Source organism: Phalacrocorax carbo, chromosome 7 (genome assembly GCF_963921805.1).
Source record: "Phalacrocorax carbo chromosome 7, bPhaCar2.1, whole genome shotgun sequence".
NCBI classification, from domain to species: domain Eukaryota; kingdom Metazoa; phylum Chordata; class Aves; order Suliformes; family Phalacrocoracidae; genus Phalacrocorax; species Phalacrocorax carbo.
The window spans coordinates 2,968,962-2,994,091 of NC_087519.1; the positions used below are offsets into that span (position 1 = coordinate 2,968,962).

Below are 25,130 nucleotides of genomic sequence, written 5' to 3' on the forward strand. Positions count from 1 at the left end.
TTGTCCATAACAGAACCTGACCTTAGACAAGAGCAGCACTTGCTGCAGGTGAAGGTCAGTCATGTCACCATGTTTTATTGCCAGCTGTGCAGGGATTTCAATAAACACAGGTTCTGTGTTCTAGATTAGCATGAAGGAGTTTACATTTTATATCCTTATAGCTAGGAGTTAAACTTGCTGAATGACAGTGGAAGGTAGCCAACAGCTGTAGGCAAGATTTAGGTTTTAAGAACTGAATTTATGGACAATGTGGGCAAGTACCTTTTTGAATGACAGTTAAAAGAACCACAGTCTTTAGTCTGGAAGATGAGATTTATCAGGTATAAAATCTTTTAAAAACTCATACATCTTCAGATAAAAATAAACCTTATTTAAAATAGACATTTAGTTTCTTATTAAAAAGACTCTTGAATATTTAAATACGCTGCTTTTTAGAAATGACCCCAACTTAATCATACAGAGTGAGCAGGAGCACAGACAAGCAGATGAGCTGTAACCAGCAACAAGTTCTAATTAATGTCAGCTGAAACATCTAAGAGTGCCAAGTCCCTGATCTCCTCCAGCAGCTGGTACAAGCTCGCTCCCTTGGTCTGGCAGTACTCCTGATAGTCTTCATCAATTACTTCGACTTGCGCCTCCTCTTGTGCACGCTGGGCTGCTTCTGCAGACTGACTGACTTCTTTTACCAAGTCAGATTTCACGCCATGAAAGTTCTTCGGGGAAGCCTCCGCGTCTGAAGTCTGGTATGGCACGTTCCTGATTATTTCAAGCTTGATCGTGTCGGCGTGGCAGCGAGAAGTCTGCACAAGTATTTTCACCTTAAAAGCAACACAAAAATGATCTTATTTCTGATGGTGCTATTTCCTTTTACACCCTTCAGATTAAATACTCACTGTAATGTGATCGAAAAGGCTTAATGTAACTGATTCTCCAGTGGTTGTAGTGGAAGTAATTTTATTCTGGAAGCGGTGAAGTGATCCAGGCTTCCACTCGCAGCTCCTCTCACCTTGACAAGAGATGACTAAGCCTTCTTTGTTTTTCATATATGCAGCACCTTTGATTCCGTATCTACAAAAAACCCGAGATGAGACAACAGAAGCTGCTCTAACCGTTTTCACCCTTATCAGTTCTCTTAACTGAAACCAACAGGCGGCTCGCTCAGATTACATATAAGCACCACGAAGGGGCAATTGCTGGAGCCTGATAGTCCTGGTGCAGGGACACGGACCTGCCACGTCAGAGAAACCCCAGCAGCATACAAAACCAGCATGAAGACCTGACTGAAGTGTTTCAAAAGCAGCAAAGCGAAACAGTCAGTAATTCTGTGTCTGATGTATTGGGTGGAGCCTGGAACAGCCCAATCAGGGAAGCAGAGCAGCATTACAGGTTATTCCAAACAGCGCAGTGAGGGAACAGTTCTCCATTAAAAAGAAGTTAAAGAGCAGCGCTGGGTTCTCCAGGCAGAAGCCTTTTGTGGCTGGGCAAGTTCTGGCTCTTTTGCCCCATGTCCCAGCCCGGCTAGCTGGAATGCTGGAGGCGACAGGCCTGCCTCGGGTGGGTTTATCTCCAAGCTTAGCCTGTGGCCAGAATCAAGCAGCCCGGCTGTGCTTGTGGAAGTCCAGGGTATTCACGGAATGGTTTGCTTTACCCAACGTCCCTGTAGAATTTTTTTTTTTTTTTTTTACAGGAGGGTTCTTATGCTTACATCTCTTGCACCTGCTAGCTAGCCGGGTAGCCAGTGTTGCTGCCGGGAACGCGCAAACATGAAGATCATTAACTAATCCAAGTGTCCAGAGCCAGTAAGGGAAAGGAAAGGTGGAAGAGCTGCCCATGTCTTACGAGGGGCACTGCTCTCCAGTTCTATGCGGACTAGTTCCCTCTTACATCATTCGCTAGTCAGCTGATAACATAAGCAGAACACATTCACTATACTATAAAATACAGATTTGCAAGCTCGGAAGTTAAAAGGTATTTGCTTCATGCAAAGAGTTGCCTCCTACTTGGATAAATGGAAGGCTGAGCTGAGAGGCAGGTACTGATAAAAGCCCAACTGCTATAAAAAGCAATAGTGTAAATATTTCATCTCTGCTTTCCCTGCTGCCTACGAGGAGCAGCTGTGCAGAAGGTGCTCCTTGCCTGTGCAAACTAGTCTGTGCTGAAGGAAATGGGGGCTGAGGGATGCACACTTTGTGATCTGGAAATTTAATACTGCCCTTTCTTTAAGTAAATGATCACTTGCTATGGTTAAAAACCCAAAGGCAATAAACACTCCAGCCATGGTTCTGCCCCAGCAGCTGCTTTTCATGTTCTGAAGTAAACACATACTGTGCAGCACGGGCTTACCACAGCCTCACAGGAACTCCTTTTCAGAATCAACGCACAGCCAAGCCCTGCTTACGGTTTACTGCAAACACCTAAACCGCAGTCATCGGACAACACCAGGCCACGCTACACACACTTCCTTTCTCAAGGACCAGAGGTGTCCTCATGGCATGAGTAACACTTCTGTCTTATTAAGCTCGGTCCAAGCTCTAATCGACTCACCTTGGTACAAAAACAAGCACACCGTTTGTTCGAATTGAGTAAATAACACCATCCGCTACGCAGCGCTCGTCTGTTTCTGGGGTTTTGTCTTTGAAATACATGCACTGGAAGAGTTCAGTAGACTGCTTCTGAGCACGCTGGGCTGCCTGCAAGCACCCCCCGTAAAAAGAGAAGACAAAACCACCTAAGTAAATATTTCAACAAGCTTGTTTGGCTTTGTTTTTCATAGTTTCTTCTTCCCATTACCTGTCCCCTAGGAGAATTACCTCTAAAAGGAAATCCTACATGTTGTACAGGTGGGGTATGAAGTCACTTTCACCACCACTCTCTGAAGAAAACTGATTTAAGTAAAAAAAACCCCAAAAGCACTATAAATAAAAATGAAGTGATACTATGTCACTGCAGCCCCCAAAAGGCACCGTCAGGCAGCATGCAAGCGTACAGAGACACGCACAATGGCCATCTCACCCGGTTTCTGTTATTAATGTGCCTGCACAGTTCCTCGAGATCCTTATTAGTGAGCACATGATTTTTAACGTCTCCCTTAGTTTCCTTCAGAGTCGCTGCCATCAAGAGCCTGTGGACAACAATATCAGCGTATCTTCTAATTGGAGAAGTGAAATGAGTGTACTTATCTAAGGCAAGTCCTACAAATAAAAAAGGAAGTGGTGATAAGCAAACCAAAGCAACCAACTGCCTCCCCCCGCAGTTCAGGAACAGTAACACGAGTTGCACTAAAAATAAAGCAGCGAGATACCGTAATGATGAAACTCGTCCTCAGGACAAGAGCCGGTCGAGAAGTACAACGCGTTGGACATCGCATGAGTGGCCATAGCTCGCAGCAGTTTATTTACAATTGGATCCAGTGGGTCATTTGCTTTGTCCAGAGACTCGGCCAATGCTTTGTTAGACCTGTCAAAAAAGTGTTAAAAAAATTACACTATCCCTGATCGTAATAGCCTGGAGTTAAAGAGAGCACACAAAAGCTCCTAACAATTTACTAATCATTATTAATACATGAGTGACAAGCAGAATGATATTAAAACTTTCACCACAGCTCAGTAACAGCTCCACTCTAGAAAAACGGTTAGAAAAAACGCCAGTTTTCGCTAACAGGCCTGTCTTCCGCAGCCTGACGAGCCCAGAAGGGCTGGAGCAAACCCCAACTCTGGGCAGGGCAGGGGAAACAGTGAGCCAGTCTGCAACCTCTTCTGTACAGGGGAGCACAAGCGGGCCAACGTGACATCCAAATAAGCGGAGGCACTACTGAGGCCCTTTGCGCTCTCTGGAGTCCAGAAACAATGCCTCCCAATATGGTGAGGCTCACAGCCTCCTCACAGTGTCCTGACAAAGTGATTTGGAATTATTTTGAGTCATTTAAAATGACTATATTGCACAGAATTAATGGCATTTAAACAAGTACTCTCTTACAGTGCTGTTACAGGAAATAGGGTGCAAACAAGGCTATTACAGAGCTCAACCACTGCCTACTGACTGAACAAATGCTTTTAGCTATGTCTAAAATGATTCAGATATGGCCATTTCCAGTCCAGCCAGCAGAACGCAGGCTGCCTCTCTTGTTCAGAGCATCGCCTCCTGCTTACGGAAAGGTTAGGGTAAATTCTGTTTTAAGAATTGCTATACAGTGTCTATCAACATTGATACTGAGAACCACAATGCTCTGTGATGATAACATAGCCATACAGTTAATTGCTTATCTTTAATTAAAGCACTTAAGGTAAGTCATAAAAGATACCGTGTGTCTATTGAGAAACCTTTGGCACTGGCACACTCCCGCAGTTCTGTAAAAAACTCCTGCCGTGGTGGAGGGTGTTGACGCAACAAAGCTTGATGAGGAAAATGTTCTGCAATCTTTTTGGCCACCCAGTGGTTGGCCAGAATCATACATTCCGCTACAGTCTCGTGCACCTCCAGTGGCTGCCTGGGGATGAGATCGTGGATATTATTTTTATCATCCAGTTGCACTCGGATTTCTACCCCTTCTAGTTCCAGAGCACCACAGCTGTCCCGCTTCGCTCTAACGTGTCGTGCTATATCGGTAAGTTTGGATATCGCCCAAACCAGTTCATCCAGCTTCTTCCGCTGAGTTCTTTCATCCAAGTCTTTCAGTTCCAGGATGTCACCCCCAACACTTGCATCTCCATCTAATAATCCCTGTGCCGCTTCGTAAGCCAGCTTGTATGCGGATCGGATGATGGTTTTGTTGTAGCAGACTTGCAGCGTTTCGTATGATTCTTTGTCTAGTTCCCACAGGACACTCACAGCATACCTTAAAGATAAGAACACAGTTCTGTAAACAGATCTGGGTGACTTACGCTGTCATTTCAAGCACATCCAACTGTTACAAATTTACAAGTTTCATTCTGGTTTTTTTTCCACTAGAAACATCTTTTTCATCACAAAACAGACCAGTGTTCAGCAACGCCACTAATTAACGCACTTGCCTTTTAGTCTCGTCTAGCACAACTTCATAAACGAGGACCAACCAAGTCAGCAGTATTTTCAATCCACCTGTTGAGGCAGAGTACCCCGAAGGTATAAGGCCACATCTGTTTTAAAGCACAGCTATGCTGCAATAGTTATTTTTACTCATTTTGATTTCATTAGGCAGATGCATCCACAATGACAGAACACGAGAAGGCCAAGGACGCCTTCACCTTCAGTTCACTGTTTAAATACAAAGCAAATTGCCAAGGGTGTGGGTAAACACTACTGGAGGACAAGATACAGTCATTGTATAACACTATTTCAGCTTTTTGTGACTCCCTACTACTTCGCTTACAAATAGCAACAAATAATTCCAAGAGCAAGTGCGTAAGCAGTTACTATGGAACAGGGAACATAAGGTAACGTTTTTGAGCACCCACAAAGTGTTCACAATCTGCAAAAAATAAACATCCCCCCCCAGCCGAATCAATTTAGCACACGGTGACGCAACCGCTAAGGCCAGCCTAAAAGCAGCACTGGGAATCTGTGACTGGGTCACAGCTGGGGAAGAACCGCCCTCGCTCTCCCTGTCCTAGCAGCAGTTCTGCGTTACGCCCTGTACAACTGATCGTGGAACTACAGAGTTGGGCGTGTAACATCTAGTGTTAATTCCCACTCTAAAAAAAAGTCTACATGAAAAGTCATTCGTGGCGCTCTCTGGAAACGTCAACGAGGTTCATATAGGCAGGAAACCTTGCTTTGGCATCAGAATTATTCTGTCAGTAGTTCATTTCATCCAAGAAAAGATTCAACAATGATGAAAGATAAATATGACAAGAGCTCTTCTCGTGGGCTAACGTGAGAACAGCTAATGATTTCAGAAATGCATCGTTCTCGTTTAAAGAAAAAGTCCAACCTCAGATTTCTCAGTGATTCCCTGTTACGGTTTGAAGCTTGCACAGAGTACATCTACATTCAGCTGGACTGTCCCGCTCAAACAAAACGCTTCAGCGCACGTATGTGTTTAGGCAGGGTAGAGTATTAGAAAGCGTTCACCCTACCTAACTGCGGTAGAATTGAAAGGCATTTTTTAATGAACACTATTTTTCAAATGAGGATTTAGTAACAATGCAGAAATGTCCAACCAACCGACACACACAGAGACTGGTAGCGATAATTAAATTCCTTGCAAAAATCTCTTTCCTCAGAAATATTACAAAATCTTACCTATCAACTCCACTAAGAAGAGAGCATACGTCAGCACTCAGGACGGAGGGCAGCATGTCATAACGACGATCTGCTAAATAGTAAGTTGTTGCCCTGAGGAATAAAATACATTTATTTACTGTTCCTCTCACAAGGACTCATTGGTGTGCATCTCCCAAGCAGTTTGTGCTATAGGCGTAGCTTCAGCGAAACCAGACACGTAGCATGATTTTAAAAGGTTATTCCTACAGAACACACCCATGTGAAATACCACAGTCAAATGATTTAAATAATTATTTCTATAGGAGAAGCCTAATTTTGCCTTCCTCGGTATCTTCAACTGCCAGAACTAGGGCTGTACAAAACACGCCCAGCTAAGAAGAGGTGCCTTCATGGCTACACCGAACAGCTCTGCTGCCTCTACAGGTTACATTTCTTTGCACCTACAAAGAACACATTTCATAAGGTGATTCAGCAGTTTAAGTTCAAAACAGTGGCAATAAAATTAAAAAAAAGAATGGAGTATTTGGCATATTAAAACACAAAATTGACTATTGAAACATAGGCCTGCCAAATACCTCTGGAACTGACTTAATGTAAGACTTAATTCTGTTCTGCAGGTGTTCGATGTTCTGCGTGAAGACTCTCCCCCCTTGGAATGCAAATGAGCGGTTTGTAAATACTTCAAGTCAAAAATGTTAAAGTAGACTATAAAGCAAACCGTAGTGGTTAGGGAGAGATAAACTTAAATCATAACTTAGGGGAAAAGAGTAATTTCACAGTAAAAGGGTGAGGCAGTAGGTCAGAACGCAGCTTCTTCCCCAGCAGGCCTATTTTATCCAAAGAAAGGCAGAATACCGTTAGTTATACATTAGTTTTAATAAGCTGTTTCAATGACACTGAAGAAGAAAGAATGTCTCCTTCCTTCCAGTGTTTCTCAATGTTTTCTTAGAGGTAGCATCACAAACTTCTGAGCTCCAAAACTTCTATAATTTTCAGCAAATCATTTACCTCGCTCTGGCCTCAACATCAGTGTAAGAATTTGCTGCCACGAAATGGGTTACATCTGCAATGTGGACACCTAATTCCAGATTGCCATTAGGCAAAGCTCTAACGGAAAGCGCGTCATCCACATCCTCGCAGCCTTTTGGGTCAATGCTGAATATCAAATGCGTATCTCTCAAGTCAAGACGTTTTTTCTCCTCCTCTGGGTTCACTTTCCATGGATTCTTGGAAGAACTCACGGGCATTTCACTCATCTGTACAAAAACATTATGGATGAACACACAGTTGTATCTTTTCTACAAAAAGGAGCCAACAAATTAGGTTCAATTAGCTTTTCCTTTTCTATTCTATTATTGTTTTACACTTTTTCATCCTAGACAAATTTCCTTGCCTCTTCCAAGTCAGTCGATTACATTTATTTCACAGAAAGTATGAAACAGAATTTAAAAGAACGCTACACATATTATTAACAACTGATATTATTGTAGTGATAGTGCATCTCTGGCAAACATCCCTACTGTATATGGGCTTTTTGTATTCTTTTTCTTGCAATTAATTTTAAGTATGGTCAAATACTTACCTATGAAAGCTGGTTCCTCTCCCGGTTGACGACAAAAGGATTTGAGACAATGATTTCAGTAGGCCTTTAGGATCCACACCATAAACACATATTAAAGACAATAATATCTTAAAAGTCTACCCCAAAGTAGAATTAAGAGTATCTAATCTTCTCCTCATAGCAAGCATATTGTCTTAAAATCACTCCTGACTTGAAAATTTGTAGTATCTACAGAACCACTGTTCCAAAAGGAAGTCCAGAAAAATAACCTATAAATAGTTCTCAGCTTTCAAAAACCTGTTGGCAACTAAGACATTCAGCTGCAGGAGGTTCCCCCTCCTTGAGAAACAAGACCCTGGAAATCAACAGAAAATAACATGTCTAGTCACAAAGACTAACCTGGATTTCTGAGAAAGGGGCGACACAGATGCTGTTCTCCACCAGAATAGCTGCAATTTCCCCCTCCAGATCTCCAATTCTTCCCAGAACCCTCACAAAGTGTCCGTTTGGATACACAGAAGTTGATTCCCAAGAATCAATACGCACAACGACTCTATACTCCTGCAGCAAGACAATTCTGTTGGAACAGCAATCTGCTCCTGACAAGCAATCAATATAAATACTCCTTCAGGGGCAAACAACTCTACCAAAGAGACTGGCAACTCTAAAAACTTTATAGAAAGTTAAAAAAACCCCACAATGAGAAGCATAGAAACAAATCCCGACAGTTACATTTCCTTCCTGAGCAAAGACCCACTTGGCATTAGAATATGGAGAATGTCTGTCTTAAAGTATAAAAAATAAAAGCAAAACCAAGACGTACACAAATATTCTTATACTAGAAAAGACACAACTGGAGTTTCCTTCTTGGCTGTGAGGAAGTACTTAACGTTACAAGGTAAAAGCAGCTGGGAATGAACAAAACCGTGTTTCTTCCTTCTAGAGCAACGGCAGGCTCATCATAATTCATTATCAATTTGTTGAAAAGCTCTCCTTACTACTTTCAAAGTTATATATAGTCATAGATCCACTAAAGCCACAAGGGTTATTACAATTTATACCCCTAATATGACCTTTAATTTATCAAAAAAACCCCCAAAGCAAGTAGTAGATAAATGCTCAGGGTACTTGGACTGTGGCCCAAACTCAGAACTCAAATAAGCTTTATTACCTGGAGCTGACGCAGTTTTGACAGGAATTGAACACATTCCTTCAAGGCAGAAATTGAACTACTCTCACAGACTTAACTTTATTTATAATTTTACCCATGTTTTTGCCAAGGAAAACATCATTAGAGCACGTAACACCCACACAACTTCGTCAGAACACAGAGACACACTTGTGTCAAATTACCTGTAATGCTTCAGCTTGCTGGGTACTGATCCGGATTTTGGGAATTCGGTAGTCCCAAGGCGTAACAAGGATTTTCTGAGCATTTCTGCCCTGAGACTGGCCCTCTTCTTTAGAGGGGAAAGTGACCACATAATCCCTCCAGTTCTTCTGAATGATTCCAACAACTTTACCTTTTAACAAGAGAAACATTGTTGGCTGTACGCTAAAGAGTTAAGCAGGAACGTGAAAGCAAATATGTGGGAGGTAGAGGAGATTCATTGCTTTGTAAGATGAACTAATGTGTCCACAAATCTGTATGACAATTGCTAACAACATATGGTATGCAGACAACAATACAAGTTTGTTATTCATTATCGCTGGCGCAGCCAGATTTTAATGAGCTTTTATTTATGTGGAGACTAACTCGTTGTATAGATTTCAGTTGATACAGAATACAAATTATTCAGTGAGATTCCCACTAGTACTGAAACGTGGCCAATTCTAGTTTTAATAGCAAAGATCAAAATCAAACAACATTTTCTCGCAGGAAGAGAATTAACCTCCTAAAACTTCTAACTCTGACCTAGGCAAACTTTGAAGATGTTTAAGATGCTACTGCAGAGTATTATTTTCAAATAAGACCCGAAGTTCCCATGGTACATGGCCGTGTCACACTGTAACTGGAGCTGGACACTTCTGCAGACATCTTTTCATCTTGAATGTTATTTGTCATCGAGGAATTAAAAGGATGTTGTTATCTTTCTGTATAATCAACAGTGACAGTGGAGGCCTTGAGTGCACACACTGGTAAATTGGTCTGTATTAGAATGGCAGTTCGTCTCTTGTAGAGCTGTGAAGAGTGACAGCACGCGTTCGCGTAGCAAAGTGTTCCAAACTCAGTATTTTAGGAAGATAACTACAATAATTCAGCTATTTCTGAGAATGAAATTAAAGGGAAAAAAACAAAGGGGGGGGTTTTGCACACACACACATATATAAAGAGAAAGAATCTAGTGCCTTTCTTATTGTGATATGTTAGAATGCTTTAGTTTGGGATAATAATTTCAAATTTACTACGGTGCAAAAATTGTGATAATCACAGAAATGAAGGGAAGGGACTATGTAATGAGGAGTACAACACAGCTTGGACCAAGGAAGTGAGGCAATCTTAAACCACCGTACCACGCCATCTGCTTTACCTGTGGGCATAGGGTCACCCGTGGTGTCGGCAGGCGATTTATCCTCAGTCTCGTTTTCACAAAGGGCAACGGTCCTTCCTTTCCATTCATGCAAAGGCAGTAACTCCACAGCTACCACATCACCGTGGATCGCACGATTTCGAGCTTTGGCCCCATAAATAAGGATGTCACTTTGAAGTTCTAAATTTAAAATAAAAAGAAATAGAACTATAAACTGCTAAAAAATTCAAATCCCTCCGCTCTTGGCAGCATTCTGCTGAAATAACAGAAAATGACATTTGCAGTATGATTTCTTCCAAAAAAAAAAAAAAAAAAAAAAAAGACTACTGGCAAGAAAATGAAAACCTTTTACTCTTTTTTTTTTTTTAAGGGAGATATTAAGCAATTCTGTAAGTGAACTCTTGGACAAAAAGCAGCATAAGCTACCATTAATTCATTGCTCTTAGGCAGCAGCTTTAAAGACACATACACATCACAGTTAAATTGTGGAAACCACTGCCACAGGATTCTGAGGAAGGTCCCAAATAAAACAAGTTTTAAAAAAATTATTGGTATATTGAATACTGGTTTGGCCGCAGGGTCTGTCACAGGAACATTTGAAAGTACTTATTAGTGAAAGCTGGGACAATGTATCTGCGCAAGGATAACGGGCTGTTCCTTCAAAGGTATTTATTACTAACTCATACCAGAAAGAAAATACTGGCGTTCCAACCTGATCCAAAAGGCATTTTTCCTATTATGCTGACAATGACCAGCTTCCTAATCCTGCCAACATCTACGCAAACGCTTATTTCAGTCAAATGAGTGGTCAGATGAAGTCAGAGCAAAGCACAGAGATAACAATTCACATCAGTATTCAACTGCAGAAAAGGTCCGGGGAAACCTGTTGGTAGGACAAGAGTCTACAACGTGGCCAAAGGTACTAAGAAAGAGGAAGGAGGACGTGAAGGGTATTGCTCTCCCGTGAGGCACACCCTCTGGGTTCATCTTCAGCCTCCTTTCTGGCCCATGAAAATAACCCAAGCATCGGACTGTCTTAGCTTTCATCATCTTCAGTAACCAAACAGCTACATACATATGTCTGCGTGGCCTCGTGTAAAAGGCACAGGTGGTGTCAGAAAGGCATTGAGGAAAACCTCTCATTGTCTTTTCACCTGTTTCTTTGCTGCCAAACCCCTGAAGTCGAACAAAAGCTTCCAGTTGTGCTCTATGCTTATTGACATTCAGCGTACCCTAAAAGAAAATAACAGAATGAAACAGTCACACCTCTAAATAGCCAACATTAAAGTATAAACTTTTAGGTTATACAATTATTTCTACATAAATTATTAGTTTTTATTGATATGTAGGTTATTTTGAACACAACTGTTCTCTCTACAGGGGGAGAATGTACGATGCAGAACATTAAGTACTCACTTCTGAATAAGAATGGTAAGTTCTTTTAAGTGCTCACTTTAATTGTAACATGGTAACAGTCCTTTTATTCAAAGCACAGGCAGTATTAGATTACTTTTGCTGCCTGCCTTAACATGGAATGTGGAGTTATTCCTACAAGAAAGAAAAACCTCAGTCTTTCTGTTCATTCTCTATTCTCGCCTTGCTTGCCTCTGAAATGGTCAAGAAAGGAACAAATTACTACCTCTAATTCTTCAAATTATATTTAAGGGAAGGGCACTTGTCCACCAACAATCCATACCAAGGCCCTGAACAGCCATAAAACCATAAATTAATTTCACTGAGAGATCTCCATGCAAATGAAGTAAGAAATGCTGCCCTTGAGCATTATTTATATTTAAGAATGAGGTCTAGCTGCTTCTTAGCACATCTAGTTTTCAATTTACAGGTATATCACACAACAACCAGAAGAAAAATCCATAGGAAATTTAAGATCCCCAGTAACAAATGCTCATTTTAACTTCTCCAAGAGAAAAAAAACCCACACAAGGTGAAGTAGGGGAAATATTTTGAGAAACCCAATCCCTTCCATCCTCTTACTCTTGCTTTGTTTTCTTTCCCTCTTCCCCCTATAGCAATATTTCTTTATCCAATCAGTCTAAGTCAGGCAACTAAAGGGACCAAGCACAAGACTGCACTATTCTGTGTATGCTCTCTTTACAGCAGATTACCTGTATATATCTTCCAGATTTGATCCCAGCCTCCAATATTTCCACAGGTAAGTGCTCAGGATATTCTTTTCCATTGTTTTCTTGGCTTTCGCTCTCCCGTTCACGCCGAGCTTGAAGTATAGAGTCAAAGAGTTCATGGGCAGCCTTTAAGTCAGGCCAAAAGTTATCCAAGTAATTCTGTATGCACATGCATAAACAAAAATGAAAGTATTTAGAGGTCTCTGTTCTTTCAAGAACACATTTAGAAAGCCCATAATGGGAAAGCTGTCTCACACGCTATACTCAAACGGCACTTCTCGGTGGTAACGATGTGTCTGCTCTGAACACCACAGATTTGTTCCAGATTCAACCTAACTCATTTGCTAAATACAACAAAGGAGGAATGACTTAAGGTAGCACCCTAGACTAGAGATTCTCTAACTTTTATTACCAATATACCCATCCAGGCTACATCCTTCTTGTCAAGTGCCACAGCAGAAAAATCAAACTGGCAACCCACTATTATTTTTACACTTTTATATGATTTTGTACGCTACATTTGGGCCGCTTTCTATTGCTTCACAGCAATTAAAAAAACCCCAAGCATCATCATTTTTATGTAGCTTTAAGGTAAATCTGTTTGGTCCTGTTTTTATACAACATCTTTTCACAGCTAAACATAAAACACCCCATCCACATATCCCACTGAATACAAGTGGTACGAGATCAACAGCTAAACGAAGAATGAATTATCTGCTCATGCATCACAGTATCCTAAGAAGTCAAGGTTAAAGTAAACTGGTAGAATAATGCTGATGGCTATTTAGGGCACAGCTGTTTATGGACTGCTTGCGCTACAGATTTAGACACCTGGCTGAGGTAACTGATCATTGCTCATCAATGCCAAATTCCTTAAAAACAACGAAAACAATGAAAAAGGCTCATAAGAAAGATGACCTCTATCTTTAGAGCTGCTGTTTTTCTTTTCAGTCTCTGGTTTGCTCACTGCCCCCGTTTTTTATGGCATTCCCATGACTGACATCTTTGCTTCCTTTGATAAATGAAGACATGAGTTAGCATCAATAGTCTTCTTAAACGTAAACTCTAAAATGATTTGCACTATACATTGGGTTTTAATGTACTTGCTTCATCATTTTGATGCAGCATAAAGGAAACCTTCTTCTATTTTTCTGGCATGTTACCTTGAAGGAAATCACAAACACTCCTTCTGTTTCATTTCCGTATTGCTTGATAGCATCTTCATCTTCTGTTACCATAACAACTGGCATCTGACCCAAGCAGTGATTATAATACCAGACTGCTGCATTGTAAATACTCCTGGAAAAGCAAAGTTTGAAATCAGATTTCTGGCATATCTCATTTGCTACCTGCAAGACATTTGCAAGCTTCGTATAAACGAGATTTTGGTTTAACACGTATACTTTTGAGATATATACACCAAGCTACATAAACCTTCTACCTGCAAAAATTTGTATGTGCCATATATAAGCACCAAGAGAACAGAGGAAAATTAAACGCTTCCTCCCCAGTACATGCATTTGTGTCCTAACTGCAACATAACGTATTGTTCCTCTGAGCCAAAGGTAGAACGAGAGGAAACGGCTTCAGGCTGTGTCAGGGAAGATTTAGATTGGATATTAGGAAAAATGTCTTTGCTGCAAGAGCGGTCAGGCACTGGAACAGGCTGCCTGGGGAGGTGGGGGAGTCGCCATCCCGGGAGGTATTTAAAAGCCGTGCAGACACGGCACTTCAGGGCGTGGTTTAGGAGGCCTGGGGATGTTGGGTTGATGGTTGGACTTGATGATTGTAGAGGCCTTTCCAACCTGATGATCCTAGAGGTCTATGAAAGGTCGCAAAAAGCAAGCTGGAACTGCCAGGACTCTGGTGCTATGGTGTTTGCAGGCTATCAAACCCTACGTCTAAGAGTCCAATAAGGTGTGCACCATCTATTTATTACGCTAAAGCATAATAAATAGATTTAAAATGGCTGTGTAACTTTAAAATAATCCACCTTTTTTAGGATTATTGCTTTTAATTAAGTATGTTTCTGTCTATCTTCCTAAGAAAACAATGTTGACGCTTTCTTAATCCTAAAAGGACGATCTAGTCTTTCAGTTATTGTGAACTGCTCCAGAGCTAAGCAGAGCCAAGAGCATGAACTCTCAAGTACCCGAGGCATGCTAATATTCCTAAATCCAATGCATGATATTGGCCAGCACAGTACTACAGAAGTTAAAATAAACAAACCAACCTGGTCTGCCATTTCTCCATGGATTCTCCCTTCTCTCTTGGCAAATAGGAATGCTGGTGGAATTCATTAGCAAACACAACACAGTCATGACGGGCATCCTTTACTAGATTTCGTAACTTGTTGTACTGTCTGGAATATGAAAAAGATAAATAATAGGCTCGTGCTTTCTTTTGATAATGCTATTTTAACTCCACATGAAAACACAGCTGAAAAACTCAAGAAGTACTGTCATGCACAAAGAAATGCATTCATTAAATTACACCATTGATGATAAAACCTAAATCATCATCTGTAAGCAAGCTTTTCTAATTTCTGTAACAAATGCTTCTCATTTTTAAACATATTCCTCTTCCAATGAACCCCACAAAACATCATAAGTATTCAGGAACCTATTTTGTCACTTCTGGGACAAGATCTATTTCTTGTGCTTTGGAAATACAGGAAGACCTTGACAGCAAATTGCACTCTTCTATGCTACGGCAATACATGGGTTAATATCTGGTAATGTAAATACCATATTGCTCCCCAAAGACAAGTGCTCAGTCTTTAATACAGCAAACCAAAAACATGTCCCATATTGGCACATATTGCAAAGTCTCCTTAATTCCTGTCACAAGCCATCTGATTAGTTAATAATGCTACAGGTTTAACATCGCTCCTATCAAGTGAAAACTCTGACAGGCACTGGTGTCCAGGGATCACAAAGGATCACAGTTCCTTCCCTTCTGTAAAATTACATTAAGATACTTGAAAGGCCAAAAAACAAATTAAGCACAGCATATTTGCTGACTTTGGGTTACTGTGCTTAAATACAGGTTTACAAAGTTAGTATCTTTACTTAAATCTAAATTAAAAATAGGTTGTTATTATAGGATAAGTACCTGCGTCCTTTTTGATGTTGCACAGCTTGACATGCTGTTTGCATGAAAATAATACCTTTCAGCTCCGGAAACTCGAGAATCTCAAGGTAATCTTGAACAACCTTGCAGTCAGGGACAACATAATGTGTAACATCATCCGATAACAATTTGCCATCTAAAATATAATTCAGAGTTTAAAGGTTTAAACCTTCACTTGCAATACTGGTTACTTAAAACTACTTTCAGATGTCAGGAAATCAGAGTTATGTATCCTTAGGAAAAGAGATATGTATACCTTTGATGAACAAAATTATGGCTACTACGGTACAACTCTGTGGTACAACCCCTAACACTTGTGACGGAACCCTTTCACATCCACTGATGCCAAAATTTAGTGCAAATAGTATCCGGGTGACTGAAAAAGATCCACCTTCATTATGAAAAGGATGTGACTTCAAGAGTGCACGTAACAGTCCTTTCTCCTCTACTTCCATGCGAAAAAAGACTATACACCTGCCACAGAAACTCCTTTAATGGGATTTTCAAAGGGTGTAGGATTATGGGTACTTCTGCTACCCTGCTTCCACTGATCTCTCTGTTCAACACTATCCATCTACAGCAGGCTCTTTTTCTACATCTTTACATAACAGAATACAGATAAGGGTACACATGGAAAAAAAGCAATGCTACTGCAAAGAGAAGACATTATTGAATCTAAACTATTAATGATCATTGCTAATTTTCTCTAGAGACTCCATCCCGTAGGAATATGCCATCAAAATACCACAACCAACTCACCACAGATGGCATCTTAAAATGTCCCTCAATATTAATGAGTTCAATCCCTTTAGATATTTCAAAGACTACCCAATAACCTTTTGGGTGGGGAGATCTCCACGGCATTTTCTCTCAACGTCTATTTATCCCTTATGATATTATAAACACTGATAAACACTGAACTGCTGAACTTACTGTACTTCAGGCAAATTATATATAATAAAAGTATACAGATCTTGACAAGTCAGGTTATTTTCATGTATTTCTTAGAAGCTGCCACAGGACAATCTGTTTATTAACTCTGATTACGAGAAGTGTGAATCCATCAGGCGCAATTCCGCACAGTAACATGGCTACGTCCCACACTGGAGACATATAATGGATGATGGCAGAATGCAACAGAAAAGCTAGTATTTATTAAGAATTCAGAAGAGCATTAAAAGTGAAATGTCACTTGGAAGATTTATATGTAATCTGCCCATATTAAGCTGTCCTTCCCTAACCTATACATCTAGATCAGAATAACTTCTAAGCAGGCACAGCATTACCATTACACGTATCTGTAGACATGATTTATGCAGGCAGTCGCTCACAGTGCATGAAATAAGTTTGCTCAGCACACCGTGTAGAGTCAGGAATGAAAACAAATGTTCACCTCACCTCTGAGTTACCCAGGACAATTACAAAGGGACATATTCTGATACTCATCTACAGCACAATCTACACTGCAGTCCAGAAGAGGGGAAGTCGGGCATGGCGAGAGAGGTAAGACTTTTTTTCTGGTATGTGCCTGTAACTTATCCTGAAGGAATTCATAACCAAATGCAACACATCAGGGAGCAGAAACCATCACTAGTCCTGACATCCTACAGAACACTAATATACTACACTACCTTTTGCCTTCAATTAAATAATAATAAATAATAAAATAAACCAAAAGTGACATCTAAATCAATTACCATTCAGAAAGCAAAAAAAAAAAAAAAGTTAAAATTCTCAACCTTTTCTTTTAGGTAAGCAAATAATTTGATCGATTTAAATAGGCTGGATATTATGTTAGTTATTTGCCAGTCAGTTTCTTGCACCAAATAAATCATGCTATTTAACAACAGAAAAAAACCCTGAAATATCAACCAAAGGTCACATGATGATCGATGATGCACATAATAGCACCATGGTATGTAAAAACAACAACAAATCTAGACATTATAGAGGCTGGCAGCCTTCCCGTGTCTGAAACGGCCAGATATAATACAGGCAATTGCATTTAATTACTTAACAGAAATAACTGCTGATGCAGAATTACAATCGCGTCAAGACAACAGCTTGGCCCCACTGTAAGAACACTGAACAGGTACGTATAAAATTTAATTCATGCTATAAACCACCACCCTGCAGAAATTAATGCATTTTAAAAGATTTTTTTTTTAAAAAAAGGTGGGGAAGTATGAAACCTGCATTACCCTTCAGCCTTTCGGTAGCCTGCCTGTAAACCGTTCACAGCCAAATCCTGTGAACAATCAACTTCTCGATTTCTTTTTCTCGTCACACCTCGTTTATTTCTGACGGATTTTGCTTTGAAGGAGTACTTTTGCTCTCTCCTTGATTTGGTTTCGGTTTTTTTCTACGACTTTAGGTGCTGCTGTTCTGCACCTCTACAGCCGGCTCGGGGCGGCGGCGGCGAGGGCTGGGACGAGCCTCCGGCCCCCGCACAGCCCAGCGGCCCCCCGCACAGCCCAGCGGCCCCCCGCACAGCCCAGCGGCCCCCCGCACAGCCCAGCGGCCCCCCGCACAGCCCTTGTTCCTCTTTTATTCACCGCTTGTCCCGCTCGCTGCCCCCCTGCGCTGCTCTCGGCTCCCGCGCTCGGTCCCGCCGGGTCCTGCCAGGCCTCCCCGCGCCGGCACCCACGCCTGCCCGGCCGCGCGCGGATCACTGCCCAGGGATCGCCCTCCGCGACCAGCTCTGCCCTGCGTGAGCCGAGAAACAGCGGCCCCCGGGCTCCCGCCCTCTCCTCCCCGGAGCCCCGGCCTCCCGCCCTCAGCCCCCTCACCGCGAGCGCAGGCGGCCCGGCACAGGGCGCTGCGGCAGGGCACGTCGGGCCGGAGGTAGTGCTCCCGCACGACACGCACCGAGCGGCCCTGCTGGCCCCGCAGCTGCAGCACTTTCTCCGTGCGGAGCATTGGGATGGCGGGAAGCGGCGGCCCCGCAGCCATGCCCGCTGCTCCCGGGGCGCTTGCGCGTGGCGCGGGGGGCGGTGCGAGCGCACGAGGCAGGGCCTCAGCGGAGGGGCGGGAAAAGAGCGGGCTGGTGGTGGCGGCGCTGCTGCGGCGAAGTTGTGAGGGACGGGCGGGAGCGAGCTGAGGGGACCGGGGCAGTAGCTGAGGGACGGACGGGATCGAGCTGAGGGGGCCGGGGCAGTAGCTGAGGGACGGGCGGGATCGAGCTGAGGGGGCCGGGGCAGCAGCTGAAAGGACCGAGGCCGCAGCTGAGGGACGGGCGGGAGCGAGCTGAAGGGACCGGGGCAGCAGCTGAGGGGCAGGCAAGAGCGAGCTGAGGGGAGGCTCTGAGGGACGGGCGGGAACGAGCTGAGGGGACCAGGGCCGCAGCTGAGGGGAGACTCTGAGGGGCTGGGGCCAGGCCGGGGCTGAGGGGGAGACCGGCCATCGGCAGCCTTGGGAGAGCCCTAACTTGTGCGGCTGGGTGAGCAGAGAGGACAGATTCTCTTTCAGTGAGGGAAAACCAAGAGATTTGGGGGACAGTGGAGAAAATGCTGGAAAAGTGGCTGGGGTACCCATGGAAGGCAAATGAGAAGAACCAGTTAGACTGTGTTAGGCTGCAGTGGCATTAGGTTGGGGTGGTCATGGTGAAGGTACATGTTGGGTTTTTCTGTTTGTTTTTAGGCTTCCTATTACAAGTCCAGTCACGTGGGTTTGGGGTTGGAGGCTCTGGAGGATTGAAGAGGGCCCAGGGAAGAACAAGAACAGAACAGGGCTGTCTTGCCGTGCCTAAGCTGTAGTCCTGCATAAATGCATCTCTGTGAACCTCCGTGGTCTTTCACGGCATCTTCCAGGAGAAATCCCAGGTCCGTTCCTCAGATTGTCTGGTTTTGTGCGATCCCCTGCCAGCACTCAGGGGGCTGAGGTGAGGAAGGGGGCTGTGGGCTGTGAGGAGTGCAGGCAAGCCCTGTGTCAGTTAATCTGCAGTAGGTACCAATATTCTTTACATTTACAGTCGGGAAGATAAAGGCACTGAAAGATTAAGTCTTGCTCAAGATCAAACAGAAAAGCAGTGGCAGGTCATGAGCGCAATGCGTTGCTCCAGGGTCTGACTCAGTGCTCTGTAAATAGGGCTGTAATGCTGTTAGTATTGCAGTTGGGGGATGGTTATTTTGACTATTAAAAAGACATTAATACTTTCTCAATATTAGCTAATTGCCTACATCATAACCTCACTTGAACATAAATATGTGGTGCAAGCTATATAGTATTTGTCCTTATGAGGGAAAAAGACTGGAAATGAGCCAAGGCAGTATGTCACTGTATGTTCCTGTTTATTCTACTTTCTTATTTTTCACATGTTTTATAAAATGTGTATCTCCAATGACTAATACTTCTAAGTAACCAATTGGTGCCAGTAAATGGAAGTACCATCTGTAAGAAACTGATTTGCAGAAGCTGAGTTCTCAAACATATGAGGAGGAGGAGGTGTTATAACTTAGTGAGAGACGACTGAAGTGTGGTCTTGGGTTTGGTAGTCAAGATTATTTTAGACATATTATGCAAGCAAGATGTGAGAGGAAAGGGGGAATGGAGACCAAAATGGTAGAGGTCTTGTTTGGCAGGAACAAAGATGAAATAACCAGTGGTGATGGAAAGGGGAAGAAAAACACAACATTTTGGGGAAAAGACATTGAATTCAGCTTGAAATGTAGCGGATGCTGATTGCTGGCACAGTAAAGAACACAGACCGGCGTGCTTACTCAGTGTTGTTCAATGACTGCAGTAAAATGAAGGTTAATTAAATAAGAGTGACTGAGGTCACTGCTCTTATTTGTTCACTGTTTCACAGAGAAAAAATGTAAGACCTTTGGGCTAAATTCATGCATTGCTGATGCTGTTGAGTAGCTGCATGGTTACTCCTAATACCCTAGTCAGAAAATTTTTTAAATTCTTACATTCCCGCCCCCTTCCTTCCTCTCTTGGAGAGCAACCTCATATGAGTAGAAGTCAAAGGCTGAGTCACTAAAGCCAAAAAGAACTGTTTGCACTTTATCTAACAACCGAGTTTGTCCCAAGAAGATCAGAGACAAACTTTCCTGCTTGTCTGGTAATCGGCTTTATACATGGCAAGAAATTTGTGCAGGGAGAGCCAAAACTAACAGGACAACAGGAGCATCTTTAACAGATTCTGTGTAACTGTTTTCAAATAAAAGCTTCTGTTCTAAGTATCAGAAGATCTCATTAAATGCTGAAGAATGAAGGTGGAGAGCAGCGCATGAAATGAAATTTTCCTTCATTAAGTTTCCTTCATTAAGTGCCTGAGAAACAAAACATGATAGAACAGAGAGAAAGCAGTACAAATATTCTTTTCATAGACTGTTCCTTACATCATACAGTGCTCCCCTGGATAACACCAGTGAGTGCTAGAGAAGCTTTTCTTTTAAATGAGTGAGAGAAGTCTCTTTAAAGTTCAGTTCCATGTTTGTTCTTGGCTAGGTTGGGAAAAGTGTGCCTCTCGGCAGGTCTACCTGTTTGGAAAAACGTCAGGAGATGCGGTACAGAATTTCAATGTAGTACCTTTTGATAGAAGTTGCTTAATATTTTGGCAAAGAAATGCTTTGGGTCATTGGAGAATACCAGCTTTTTGGCTCAAGTTTCCCAAGTTTGAAGCCTGACTCATCTGAAAAATGCCTGAAAACAGTATGACCTAAGAGACTCATTGAATGCAGAAGTGGAAGTTTATTATGTAGGCTATTAGGCACCTATATGTGGCAATGGAACATGCACAAGACAAAAGCAGGTATTCAGATATAGGCATGATAGATTGTTGACCATTTAATTTTCACTTGCTTACCAGTATTTGTCAGTTGGCACCACATGGATACATCTTTCGATACACCTCGCTTCTGCCCTGGCAAAGCAACTGCTGGGTTTTCTTCTTGCAAATGGATTTCTTCCTTGCACTTGTAAAGCCTGTTATTGTGTCCTCCTCCCTCCCTCCTGTTGTGAGGTGGGCAGCGTAGCTAAATTAGGCTTCATTAGCCAAGTTTAAGATGGTGGCAGAAAACCAAACAGAAATGTATACAGCAAATTCTCTTCTGATGGGCTACTGTGTTTATAAACAACTCTGCAGCAGACAGCCTAAAGATGGGGTTACGTGAGCTATGAGGACTAATACAGGCTGTCTGAAAAAAAAAAAAAAAAGATGGAGCAACACAAACAAGACAATATGAAAGTCTGGGATCCACACAGTCATGGAATCGATAGGAATTTTATCTTTCCATTTGAAAAAGGTTTGTTATCCCCCCCCCCCCCTTTTTTTTTTCCCCAAGAACTCAATCACTGAGGTAGAGGATGGAAGATTTTATTATCTTATAGCATATCTTTGAAGCTGGTTCTTCAGTTCTTAAAGCAATTTTGAAGCAGCTGGCCGTTCAGCATCTGCTTCTAACTCATACAAAACTGAATAAATGCTGTCTTTTCTCTTGCAGATTCCTTCTCCTGCATTGCTGGCTCAGTAAAAGCCAAATATTTTAAAAATAGTACCCACATCTAGAATGGTCTCAGGATTAATATGCCATTCCTTGCACTCATCAAGAGTCGTCATGCACAGTTCTTGCCCAGTTGCGCTCTGGGTGCCCATACTCAGTGTCTTTTAGAGATTTAGTCTCCTTCCTCCCATGCAGCTGAGATAAGCAGCTGATGAGGGAAGCTGCCTGTATTTTCTGAATGAAAGTAAGTAAAATCAAGATCAGTATCCATGGCTCCATTACATGTAGCTGCATTTCTGAAGTAGAATTCTTTGCCTTCATTTGTGAGAAAGCATATAAAAACTCTGCTTTTTCTAGCAGGAGTGATGAAATACATGTCGATGTCACAGCTGAAGGGCTGGGAATTTTATTCCATTAGGTCAAAATGGCCAGCTTGTCAATGAAGCTCAGTTTAACTGAGGTAGCACATGCCTTTATATTATCCTGTTTATCAGCAATATTCCCAGCTGGAAATCACTTTCTACTTAAAGGAGCTGTACCAATATTAATTATGTTTATTGCTGGAAAAAAATTACTTCATTTCTAGTCTGAATTTGCTAAGTTGTTTCTTGCCTTATGATGTGAAACAGGAAAGTTTTCTCCCACCAAATTTCTTTTCCTCTTCCGCTTTTACGCTGTCATTTAATGACCTCTTTTGCTTTTTCTTTGGTAACTTAAACAGGTTGTTTTGTATGTTTTGCAACTCTTCAATCTTGTTGTGTTTTGTTTCTGAAGAGAATGCCATTGCTTAACACCCTCACTGTGTTGTGTATATTGGAGTTGAGAATGTAATATGATCTGCAGAGAAACCAGGGTATTAGACTCTGGTCTTAGAATTAGACTTTATTTTTCTGTATTGTGCTGAGGGCTCAGGTTCAGTCATTTCTCTATCACTATTTTCAACTGTTCTTAAGAGCCAGTACTTCCTAGCCAGGATCCCTGCTAAGAATGGCTTACATCCTTTGTTGCTTGAAGCTTAAACTTTACCTTTGTTTATATCTACATTTGTTATTTGCTGGGACCCAGCTCATGACATGATCTAGGTCAGCGCTCTGTCCTCTGCCTGGTGTCCCCATCACAGAAGTATGCAAAAATACCTCCGCAGTGACCCTCGTAGGTAATCTGAAAAGAACATTTAATTATAAGACCTATTAGTTAAACTTTCCTTAGTCAATTTTATACATGCCATGCTGATTTGCAGCTTTCAAAAAAGCTGTGTATATGCTGACAAACAGCAGGTTTTCCAAAAGCTTTAAGTTCCTAGCAGAATTCTTATCATAGTGGCAATATTGCTTTTACTCAACAAACCTATGATGGTATTATCAAAAAAAGATATCAAGTTATTTTCACAAGGTCTATTTTCTGTAATCCTGTGTCAACTGACATTAATTAGATCACCATCCTTCAATTATTTTTGTGGAATCCCATATTAATTACACTTCCTGTAATTTTGCTTAGGGTTGCACTTTGAATGATAGGCCTATGATTATCTGGATTATCCCATTTATCCTTTAAAATTATTTTACATAGCATCACAAAGAACATGCTAATGTTCTTGTTATGTTACTGAAAAAATTATTTTGTATTTCTGCATTGTTAGATTTCCGATTTTTCTCACTGGATTTCAGCTAGTCATAAACCTTGTTACTACTTTTAAGTTTGCAATACCGGTTACAACCACTGGGAGACACTATTTAATTGATATTGGGTTGAAATTGTAACGCTTCCATTACCGTGCCTAATAGGCTAAAATTCAACCTTTCAGCTTCTGTGAATAAACTGCTTTGAGTTGCTTAAAACATAACTAGGCAAATTTCTTCTCCAGAATAAACTAGGAACTGATGCTTTTCTGTAATAATAATAAAAAAAGGCTTGCAGATCTCTTCATGCATGGCAGGAATGTGAAACTACATGATGTTACAATTATTGGAAGCCTAAAAGCAATTCATTTATCACAATACTTTATTTTTACCATGGTATGCATTTGATTTTCCTTCCCCCACCCTTTTCCTCCTTGGATGCAGTTCAAAAGTTTACTATGTCACTGAATTGCAAAGTTGTATACCACTTTGTTTCACTTATTTTCTGTACCCCTTCTTCATTTATTCAGTTTTTTTACTATATGTACTAATGAGAGATCTCAAATGTTATTTAAAGGAAAAGAGCCTTTATACTAACGTCATTAGAATGTTAAGCTTTAGCTGATTAAGGAGCTTTAGGTTATTCACAGGTGTTACTTATTTTGTGGATTCCAGTATTTCTGCTTTAATAAAATATAGTTATATTCATTAGACTAGAAATTCTGAAAACAATTTGGATAGGTCAGAGGAGGAGTCCACCATACCAGTCTTTTTGCCATCAAAATGCCTTTGATTTGGTTGGAGTTTTTACCTTGAAAATGATGCCCTCTGGTGCCTTGGCCTCTGCTGTCGCTCCTGCACGGGTTGAAAAGATATTGGCGGTTGGAGAGGGAAACACCTAACAGTTGCCTTTTCCACCCACTGCCAAATTGGGATTACTCCCTATAGCATATCTAGCTCAAGTTTGGGGTCAGTGCTGCACAATATAATGCTCCAAGGTTTATGTATTTATATGCCACAGAAAATAGAAAACAGAATTGTAAGGGTGACTTTTTTTTACCTGTTTGAAAATCACAAGGAGAAGTTTCTGGGTGAAACTGTTTGATTTCCTCTCAGACTTCTATTGTAAGAAGTTAAATGGGATTGGCCTGTGGGGAGCTCTACAGTTGTGATTTGCTCTTCAAATGAGATACAAAAGGTTTTCCTTAAGAGCTTGGAGATGTATACTGAAACTAAAGGAAACTATATCATATTGTATTTCTGGACTGCAGCTGTGCATCTTAGGTGCTTTTTATTTTTCTCGCTAAAAGGCTATCGTAAAGATTTTATACCCATAACTGTTATGTCCTCTGGCAAATCAGATTGCCTAGCAGACCTGGGTAAATAACAGTTCACTCTTTTTTTTTTTTTTTTTTTTAATTGTTTACAAAGAAAAAAATGCACAATTTCAAAATACATCCTTTTGTTGTAATTATTGTCAAGAACTAAGTCTT

At 41.6% G+C, this 25,130-nt stretch overlaps 2 protein-coding genes across 9 annotated transcripts in view; one reads left to right on the forward strand and one right to left on the reverse strand.

Moving 5' to 3' along the window:
• Nucleotides 1-293: 293 nt before the first annotated feature.
• On the reverse strand, nt 294-18,555 carry DIS3L (DIS3 like exosome 3'-5' exoribonuclease). Of its 2 annotated transcripts, none has more exons than XM_064456054.1 (17): nt 18,359-18,555; nt 15,552-15,705; nt 14,671-14,799; nt 13,601-13,736; nt 12,420-12,596; nt 11,448-11,526; nt 10,294-10,473; nt 9,116-9,285; nt 8,162-8,323; nt 7,210-7,457; nt 6,220-6,312; nt 4,301-4,834; nt 3,302-3,456; nt 3,013-3,191; nt 2,545-2,690; nt 894-1,068; nt 294-818 (listed from the first exon to the last, which is right to left on the reverse strand). In XM_064456054.1, exons 1-17 carry the CDS (start codon nt 18,519-18,521, stop codon nt 510-512), a joined length of 3,189 nt encoding a protein of 1,062 aa, XP_064312124.1. In that variant the 5' UTR covers nt 18,522-18,555; the 3' UTR covers nt 294-509. The 2 variants fall into 2 exon arrangements, with proteins under 2 accessions (XP_064312124.1, XP_064312125.1); XM_064456055.1 differs by having other exon boundaries at nt 18,438-18,553.
• Nucleotides 18,556-18,920: 365 nt separating this feature from the next.
• The window catches only part of MEGF11 (multiple EGF like domains 11), a 310,110-nt gene continuing 303,900 nt past the window's right edge, over nt 18,921-25,130 (forward strand). For 5 of the 7 annotated variants that reach the window (XR_010373698.1, XM_064456060.1, XM_064456062.1 and 2 more), the window contains exon 1: nt 18,921-19,390. The gene's annotated coding sequence lies outside the window, so the exon portion shown is untranslated. Of the gene's footprint in view, nt 19,450-25,130 lie in introns of all 7 variants that reach the window. The other 2 variants (XM_064456057.1, XM_064456061.1) reach the window with 2 other exon arrangements.